General features: G+C 41.8%; 1 protein-coding gene across 2 annotated transcripts in view; it reads left to right on the top strand.

Moving 5' to 3' along the window:
* The window catches only part of SMARCA2 (SWI/SNF related, matrix associated, actin dependent regulator of chromatin, subfamily a, member 2), a 125,658-nt gene that overhangs the window by 88,044 nt on the left and 27,609 nt on the right, over positions 1–10,005 (top strand). The window contains exons 1-2 of one of the 2 annotated variants that reach the window (XM_014546309.1): positions 5,361–5,472; positions 7,237–7,454. In XM_014546309.1, coding sequence (XP_014401795.1) covers positions 5,380–5,472; positions 7,237–7,454 — 311 coding nt within the window. In that variant the 5' untranslated portion in view covers positions 5,361–5,379. Of the gene's footprint in view, positions 1–5,360; positions 5,473–7,236; positions 7,455–10,005 lie in introns of those variants that run through there. The other variant, XM_014546307.1, reaches the window with a different exon arrangement.

Below are 10,005 nucleotides of genomic sequence, written 5' to 3'. Positions count from 1 at the left end.
AAAAAAAAAGGAAATATAAGTATAATCTATTAGGTGGCTCATGTGTGAGCAATATTTACATGATATAACAATGTAAATACTGAATATTAATGTAACTAAAACCTGTGATTTAATTATATTAAGTATATAGGAGGTAATAAGTATGTGTTTTAGAGGTAATATAAAAGAATTCTAAAATTGAAAGTCAAGAAATAGCACTATAAGCATGTTATTTAGAAAAATGAGGATAAATATCAGAAGACAAGTGAAGAAGTTGAATGTCTAATGGAAGGGGGGATTAGTAGTGGGAAGGGGTAGGAAGAAGATTGCTGTTTATCATTATAAGCTTTGTAGACAACTTGATTTTTAAAAAATATACTTTTATTGATTTCAGAGAGGGAGAGAAAGAGAAGCGTCAATGTTGAGAGAGAATCATTAATTGGCTGCCTCCTGCAAGCCCCACACTGGGGGCCAAGCCTACAACCCGGGCATATGCCCTGACTGGGACTCAAACTGTGACCTCCTGGGTCATAGGTCAACCCTCAACCACTGAGCCATGCCGGCATGTCTTCATGTCCTGAGAATCCTGAAGTCCCGAGGTGGCCCAGGCCTCTCTGAGAAGCCCTGCTCAAGAGACAAGCGGGTAGATTTCTGTCCGTGTTGAGTTGACAGGAGCTGGATAACTGGTCTCAGGATAGGAAGACAGGACTGCATTTCTTTGAAGTTCCCATTGTTTCCTGAGCCTCTTTGAGGCCCTCAGATTCCACCCGGTTCTTTAATGAGACCATCCAAGGGAGCAGGAGCATAGTGCTGGCCTCATGTGAGAACAAAGGTGTCACTAGATTGTGATGTGACTGTGTCGGATGTTTGGGGTGGCCACTATCTGCTAAATCCGGAAGGCATTCTCTGAATACAGCATTGACTGAATGCTGCCCAAGATACCCTCGGGGTTCTTAGCGATCTTGTGGCTGAAATGATTTCTATCCTCCCTACGCCTTTTTCCTCCTCCCAGCCCCAGACTGCTTTTACCTGATATGTGCTGATTTGCCTCTTCTCATTTGGATGAGCCGTGGCCCCTTCCCCGTTTCCCCCTTGGGTGTCCATATGTAGTTTCCTTATGTCATCGGGGGAAGAGAGAGGCTTGGTCCGTTTTTTGCGAAAGTTGAACAAGAAACTGAGAAGCTCACTGTACCAGACAGACATCCTGTTAAACTGAGACTCCATCCGCTTCCCCTGCATGGGCAGCATTGGACAGTTCAGTTCAGTCCCCACTCAGGGAGAGCTGGGAGTGCAGTTGGCATCTGAGTTGCCTGGCAAATGAGTGAGGGAATGAAAGTCTATTGAATTAAAATGTCATCAGTTTTCATTGTACTGCTGAGAAAAAGAAGAAAATAATACACTGAAAAAAATCTTTAGCCTTCAGCTTGACTTGTCTCTTTTCTTAAATATTTTTTATTCACATTGTTAACAAAATTATAAAAATAAAGTTTATGAGCCCTGGCCGGTGTGGCTCAGTTGTTTGGAATGTTGTCTCATGCACCAAAAGGGGGCAGGTTCGATTCCCAGGTCAGGGAACATACTCAGGTTGCAGGTTTGATCCCTAGTCGGAGCACACACAGGAGGCAACCTATTGATGTTTCTCTCTCATGTCGATGTGTGTCTCTCCCTTCCTGTCTCTAAGATCAATTTTTTAAAAATTTTAAAACATCAATTAAAAATGTTTATGGATAGTTATGTTCTATATACAAGTATTTTCTTACATTGTGGCTATCTCCTTATTAACATTTGAATGAATAGGGATTTTTTAAAAGGTTTCTAGTCTTTGGCCAGGGCAAGAATGAACATGCTACCTGTTGAAATACTGTAAGGTTTGAGTTTGGGAGGAAAGCTAGCAAAATGTCACTAGCATTGTGTGCCATGTGTTGAGGTGGTAGGAACAAGTATGAACCCGCAGTTGTTGGTTTTTCCCCCCCTAATAATATTTAGAGAATTTGATTTCTTTCCAGGGACTTTTTTTTTATTGTTGTGGTAAAATGCACATAAAACTTGTGTGTACATTTTAAGCACGTTGTTATACAACCATCACCACTGCCCACTCCAGAACCTTTTCATCATTCCAAACGGAAATTCTGTCCTCAATAACCAATAACTGCACGCCCCCACCCCCATTTAACCCTTGGTAACCACTCTTCTCCTTTCTCATACAAGTGCAGTCAGACAACATTTGCCTGTATGTGTCTGGTTTATTTCACCTTAGGGAATTTGATTTCATGCATCCTTTTCAAATAGGTTGCTTTGGGGGATGGTAATAATCAAAACTTAATTGTCCAAAGCCGTGAGTTTGAAATTCTGTATCCGAAGGGCTGCAGTCTTTATGAAACCAAGTGCTTAAAATGATGCCATTTTGAGCAAGAATTCCATGTTCAATTTTTTTTTGCTGTTTTTAAATATTCCTATTATAAGAAAGTTTCTCATACATGAAATGTTAAATTTTCTTTAAAATTCCACTTTGTTTTTGTTAATCCTCACCTGAGGATATTTTTTCCCATTGATTTTGTCGAGATGGAAGGGAGGGAAGGAGAGAGCGAAAGAGAAAGAAACATGGACGTGAGAGACATCAATTGGTTGCCTCCACACGCACTCCGAGCTGGCTGGGGGATAGAACCTGCAACCCAGGTATGTGCCCTTGACTGGAATCGAACCCGAGTCCCTTCGGTGTGTGGGCTGACGCTCTAACCACTGAGCACACCGACCAGGGCAAAATCCCACTTTCTGTTATTGTTGCTGCAGTTGTGGTGGTTTGGAGGATCATTACCTGTACTTACTGGCATCTGGGGTCTCATGGGGGCTTGAGGGAAGTCTAAGCTCCCCAAATAATGGAATCAAGTTTAGTGACGTGTGAGTGGTCCCCAGGAAGTGCTGGTACTGACATGACCCAATTCTTTCATGCTTAGCCCTGCACGCTAACCCCACCTCCACCCCAGTAGCATCCAGCTCTTCTGGAATCCTAGAGTTTCTCAGTGGAGAGGACCCCCCCACACACACACACCCATCCTCGTGGACAGAGAAAGAGAACGTGTCGGTGGGCAGAAACGTGATGTTCACCATCAGACTGAAGCATTACAACGCTCCCTTCCCCTTTTCCTAGCCGAGACGTTTCCCAGGCATTCATTGTCTAGCCGCCGGCCGGGTAGCCCCTTCCCGTTTTCCCCGAGATGGTCTGTTCCGCCGAGAGGGCCGTGCCACGCTGCGTGGGCTGGGGAAGGCAGCCGCGGGGAAACAATGCGCCGCGCCGGCTCCTGGCTTTTGTTTGCTCGTCCTCGGTACCTACTCGTGGTCCGGCATCGGGCTGCGGCGAAGTCGGGTGTCCTAGCGCCTCGGTACCCCGCGCGCGGGCCGAGAGGAGCGGGGATCATGCCGGCCCTCTGCACCATCCGCCTCTCCCTGAAAGACATGCTGTGTGTCCGGGGACCCGGCCCGGCCCGACCCACGTGCGGCCGACCCCGGCTCTGCCATGTGCTCTCGGGCTGCAGAGCGGCTCCTCTAGCGCCGCTGCTCCGGCACCTCCTCTCCTGCGTTGTGTCAGCCTGCACGCCGCTTCCTTACGAGCTAGCTGAAGAAGGAGCCCGTCCGCATCGTGTTCTTGTCCGGCCTGTGTCAGGAAAATGTATTCTTAAAAAAAAAAATTATTATTTTTTTTTAAAGAAAGAAAGAGAAAGAAGGGAGGGGAAAAAAGGTTGCCATCCAGTGGAGGAAGGAGTAATTCCCAGCTCCATTCAGGAAAAACGCAGGCTGAAATATGCTTCACTGTTTTAAGTTGGCTGGGCTTTTTTTTTTTTTTTTTAATCACCAGAAGGGTTTTTTTAGTGACATCCGGAGCCAGGAGGGTGCAGTGCGCCTTTAAGGAAAGAAGCGCCTCACCAAACTTCGCTGTAGTTGTAGCTCGCCGTTTGCGTAGGGCAGGAAAGTGTTAATTTCTTATTTGTACACTTTTTTTCCCCCGACTTCCTTCCTATTCACTTCATTAAATCTAGAGGCAGTTCGGCATGGGAGCCGTCTGTATGTTGAATTAGGGCTCGCACTCTTGCGCAACACGTCACCAGTCGGAAACTGGGGGTTTGCTTCTGTGATTTATTTCATTATTGTGCTGGTAAAAGGTTTGGGAGGGAAATCTTTCGGGGGTAGTGCTTTAGCATTGTGTAGCAAGTTTTCTTTTTGTGGCCCCCCCTCCCCCCCCCTTAGCACTGAGTTGAGTCAGTGTAGCCAGTGGAATAAGTAATTTTTTAAAATTAAAGAACAGTTTTAAATGTCCAAGGATAATTTTACTTCCATGCAGGAGTAATCTTACACCACTCCTTTAAGTGCTAAAAGCACCGGGAAATATTTAGAGAATTGATTTCCATTAGAACAAGACCCTTGGAAATCCCTCTACAACAAGCACTGCATATGGATGTGTTTGGGGTCTTGGGGGAGGAGGGAAGGATGTTTGTAGCTGTCTGCATTCCTGCATAAAAGCCTTACTTTAAGGGGAATAATGGTCAGTACTTTGTGTGTTTCCATGTGATTCCAAAACCTAAATTTAATAAGAATCTGCATGTATTAGCAATTGTAATAAAAATTATTTTACTAGTTCTTTTTGTAGTTTAAATTGTTTTTGCTTTTTAGCTACTTAGATTTAGAGATTTAACAGTCCAACTATCACTAGCTTATGCTTTGTTCCCCCCCCCCTTTTTTTTTTTGCAAAGTTAAGGGGGGGTGAGAGTAGAAATACTCTTTCACAACTTCCCCCTCTTCATTTATCCCACTGAAAAGAAAAACAATGAAAAATTTTACAGCATGAAACTGAAAGTGAAGTGTCACAGTTGTTCAGGGTTTTCTTTAAAGAACAGAATAACGTATTTTATTCAAATATTTATACTTGAGAACATGCACATTGCTTTTACTGACATGCATTTAATGAAAAAGAAATTCCTTTATTAAAAAAAAAATCATCTTAGACTGCTCCAAAACCATGCAGCTTGTTTTATGAAAAACACTAAAATGAGGTTTCAAATACCAAAAAGAAGCATACCTTGTTTTAATTTTTGAAAGTAGATTTGAATATTAATTTGTTTCCTTATCAGCTTAATTGTTAAAATGCAAGTAAGAATCAGAAACCGCCCGAGCTAAAAAATCTTTAATTCTGCTGCCTGAAATAATAAGAGGAGAAAAAAATATGATAAGTAGTTGTCAATATTAAAACAGGCTGAAGGAGGAAGGCTTCGGGCCTTGTAGTAGGGAGAATGAAACAGCAGATTTGAGTATCCACAATCCTTTCAGTATTAAATTTTCAGTAAAATAAAATTACTTGTATATGAAAACATAGCCTTTCCCAGCTCTCTTTTTTTTCCTGATCAGCTGATGAAGAGACTAGCAGCTCGCTGCTTTGCTGGCTTGTTAATTTTATCCCCACTAACTGTGATTTCCGATAGCCGGCCTGCTGATAGTGGTAAGGTAAATATCCTTTTTCGTTGCCGTCTTGAAGATTCAGTAGAACTACATCCCAGGCATGTGTAGGTGTGTAACACATCAAAAGCCGGTGTTCTCTGTATTTCTGTGTGCAACTGGGTGCTTGAGAGCAATACCATTAACTGTTGACAGCCTTGCATGCTGTATTTATTATTAGCATGTTCAGCCACCAAGATTTGCGGGACAATTTCCTTTTCTTAATCTTTGCTTAGCTGCAGTGTGTTTAGCTGTATAGTGGGTGTCCTGCTTTTAGGCAAATGAATATTAATGAAATGATGTGGAGCTTTTTTTCTTTTTCCTCATAATTCATCAGATCTCGCCTTCTTCATTGTGGTTATCTGAACATTGTAGGATCGTGATAGAAATTGTCTTTTGATTATTAAGGCCTGGGCTCGGACTGTCTGTGTGCATGTTGCTTCTATGGGTTTGCACATTGGGAGATGCATAGAAAACATATTGTAAATGCCACAGGCATTTTTTAACATGCCAGGTTGTTGTGTGTTCTGCACCAGGTTTTCTTCACAAAAACCTTTCTTCTTCAGGAGGCATTGTACACAAGTGAAAGAAATTATGTCTGAGCTGTAATCACTCTTTATATTGATTGTTATACTCACATGATCATAAATATTAGCCATGTTTGGTGCTGTGGAGAAATGAAGGTAATTGCCTTATGATTAGAGCTCTTTCAGCTTCTCGAAAGGATTGATTAGCATTTGCATACTGGAGGCAATATTGAGAGGCAGGAGGAACAAATAACAACATCAGTTATTTTGTGTGAGAAGGCAATCTTAAAATATAATTTAAAGGTTTTAAAAAATATTTTTCTTTCTGTGGTTAAATACTCTTTTATCTGTTGTGGTTTGGGCTTTTGTTTTTTCTTTTGCATCCCCCCTTCTCTCCCCCCCACCCCTCCCACCTCTGTTTTTCTTAAGTTTTGAGATTTACCAGGGGAAAAAAAGTTTAAACTTCTGGGTCTGTCACATGGATCTTTTAGCCATTTATGAACAGGTTTCTTTTATGCCTGGTTGTTTTTATAGCTATTTTATTATCTCTCTGCATTAGTGCTGCTGGCTCTGGTTTAAAGCAAGCGTTGGCAGGTAATTGGAAAAAAAGTGTTTGTTGTTTGTGAGTGTGTGTGTTCTTCATCGGATGATTTAAGTGCCTTTACAAAGGAATGTGGCTTTGTACTTCTCCGTTTCCTTGTTTACGAATGGCTACGTGAGAACAAAAATCTGGATGCAATTTTGATTTATGTTGTGAATCATGCATACATTGATGTAAAAATCTTAAAAAAGAAATGGTCAATGCTTATATGATGGTAAGGATGTATTCTCAAGGAATATTTTTTTCTTCACTCATCCCCCCTTTTTTTTTTAAATTATATCTTTTCCTCCCTTACAGTAATGAGACAGTTAAGGTCTTTTTCTTCTCTTGAGACACAATTTCAATTGGATTCAGTTACTTTAAACACCTAAATGTACAGATCTTCTCGTATTTGTCATAGTCTTCTTTACTATTAGTGTTTCAGGCCTTCAACATATTTTGCTCATGAAACAGACTTGGGTTAAAGATGCGTTTTATTCGATATGGTGGTCTTCCCTTTTTCTTCCTACTCCACTGATTGCTGTTAACTTTTATTTTTTGGTTAGTTTGTTTCATTTTAGTCTAATTAATTCAAATTCTGTGTGTGTGTATATATATTGGTTATCCTCTTGTCTTGAATTTTTCTCCTTCATTCCCTTGTAACAGGCCATTGAAGACGGCAATTTGGAAGAAATGGAAGAGGAAGTACGGCTTAAGAAACGAAAAAGACGAAGAAATGTGGATAAAGATCCCGCAAAAGAAGATGTGGAAAAAGCTAAGAAGAGACGAGGTCGCCCTCCCGCAGAGAAATTGTCACCAAACCCCCCCAAACTGACAAAGCAGATGAATGCCATCATCGATACTGTGATCAACTACAAAGACAGGTGAGTGCCTCTCCCCTTGCCCTTGGTCATCTTCACCGAGACCCCACCCCCGCAAGGCCACATCAGAGCAGGCGTTACCGAGGTGTGCACTGGGCCTGGGGCCTGGTGCATGCTTTCTACTTAGTGTTTTGTGGCTTTCACTCAAAGGTGTGTTCAAAATGGCCACTACTGCTGTCTTGTATGATGTTTGATGGCTGTTTGGGAAGCAGGAGTTTAGATTACAAAACTAAGAAAATTTGAACTGGAGAAGGATTCTTACATCAGGGATGTGGAAGGATTGAAACAATAGAGTGAAATTATACTTCTGAGTTGAGTTGTTAGAGAAAGAACAGTCCTAGCATATTTAAGGTAAATATTTCATGTTAAGACTCTGTTTACAACCAAACAGGTGCTTCATCGAAGTTACCGGTCCTTCTTTCCTCCCAACACCCTTGACCGTCTTGTCTGAGCACTTGCTTGAGCCATCTTCTTCTCCCCCCTAATACTGTATAGACAGCGTGGAAAAAACTTTGCCTCTTTTTCATGGAACTTTTGAATGTGAATTTTGAGAAATCTGTCCTGGACACTATCCCCAGACCATTTTAAACAATGAACAATTATTTGAAAACCAAAGCAAAGGTGTTTTAGGGTGTCAGCCCGCTACAGTAGGTAATCTAGTTAGACTACATTCTGGTTAGATGATTTGGTTTCCAGTTGCTAAGCATGTGAATGGGACGATAACATGTCATTTTGATGGAAAAAATTGATAGGAAACAAAAACATTTCTCTAAATTGCATATGGTATTAATCATTTTTAGTTACATATATATATATATTTTTTACATTAACTAGTGTTGCTCTGTATTCCTGAAAGTTTTAAAACGAATAACTAAGTTGTGATTTTAGTTTTTCATTGTGATTTTAGTAAATGTGTTATACCAGGGAGAGAATGTCATTATAAAGATTAAATAGTCACAAAAGCAAGAAACTTTCAACCATGGGGTTTTATTGTTAGGTTTTTATTATATTATTTATTAGGAGTTTTCAGAAATGGTGACGAGTGAGTGAGTGGGAGGAGGTGTGTGTGAAGGGTGAGAATAACTTGCCCCTCTTTACCGACCAGGTCTTGTTGGTCCCCCGCTTCCTATTTTTACTACCCTCCCCTTTTTTCACAGAATTCTGAAGTGGCCTCAAGGGGGACAGCCCCATTATATTGCGTCTGGGTGAGCTACTCCTTGACACGGGGGAATGACAGCAATTCAGGGAGGAAAATTTGGCCAGGAGTCCATTCTTTTACTACAGTGAACAGCAAACTTCCTTGTAAACCAAGAGTCAGTAACTCTGTCAAGTTTCTATCTACCCCCAGCCCGATGGGTAGGTTTGTTGGAGGCAGGAACAGTTTCCATCCAGGAAGCCAGCTTGGACTATGGCGGCTCATTTTATCAGCCCCTGGCTTAAAGAAAACAAAAAAGGGGGGAGTATCCCTCTGCATATACTTCTAACTCTTCTTGCCCTTTGTCTCAGGAGAGCAAAATGCCTGTGTCTCTGACCAGGTGTGCCTGGGTCTCTGACAGGCATCTGGGTCATTACCTGCTGTGCGTGAGGTTAGGGCTGCTGTAGCGCTGAGAACAGCCAAGAAAGTCCTGGGAGGCTCGGTGCCAGGCCTGGTATTCCAGGGATGGCTGTCTCCTGCTTCATGGCAGGAAAGAGGTCACCAGCCGGTGGACCACAGGTGGTTTTCTTTCATATTTCATGTAGTTTTTTAAAAAATTAAAAAGTAAACATTAAATTAGCGAGCTTTTTTAAAATAAAACTTGAGAGGTGGTTGTTGTTGTTTCCCCCCCCCCCCTCCCCTTTTTGGAAAACCTAAATATCTAGCAGCAATCTACCCAATTTTCCCTTTGGCAACAGCTGCTCAGGGTGAAGAAGTGGCTGCCGCCTCTTCGGGCTGTCATGCTCTGTTTTGTCACAGTCCCCGTCACATCACGCACTTTCACTCCTCCAGTAGGAGTGACCGTTACCATTTAGCATCATGCTTTTCACACCTGGCCCCCTCCACTCCTTTATATCACCTGCTGGCTCCATAGCCTTTGGAGTTTGTGATTTAAGGATATCCATGGCTGTGGGCTGACCACTTTCCTAGAAACTGCCCAGAATACAGAGGTGTATAAGGTTAGGTCACTTAAAAGTCAGCTAGGCATAGTGCAGTAGTTAGACCACAAGCTCCTGTCTTGTTTCATGTCTAAACAGATAGAGTGAGGGCCAGTTGGATTTAAAACCTAAATGTAAAAGGTAAAAAAGATAAATTAAGAAAATGGTTTTCAAATCTGACTACATCAAAATTTAGAACTTCTAGAGATTTTTAAAAAACAGTCTACAAGATATGTTATATGATATTTTCACCATATACAAAAGGATAACATTTACAACAAATTAAGAACACTTTGTGGCTCAATAAGAAAGATAAAAACATTCTGATTTAACTACCTGTGTTTGAATTCTAACTCTAGCATTTCGGGGCCGGGGGTGCACGGCGGGGGGGGGGGCAATTCACTTAACCTCCCTCCGGCCT

Source organism: Myotis brandtii, unplaced genomic scaffold (genome assembly GCF_000412655.1).
Source record: "Myotis brandtii unplaced genomic scaffold, ASM41265v1 scaffold44, whole genome shotgun sequence".
In the NCBI taxonomy this organism is placed as follows: domain Eukaryota; kingdom Metazoa; phylum Chordata; class Mammalia; order Chiroptera; family Vespertilionidae; genus Myotis; species Myotis brandtii.
This window is presented reverse-complemented; position numbering and strand designations above follow the sequence as displayed.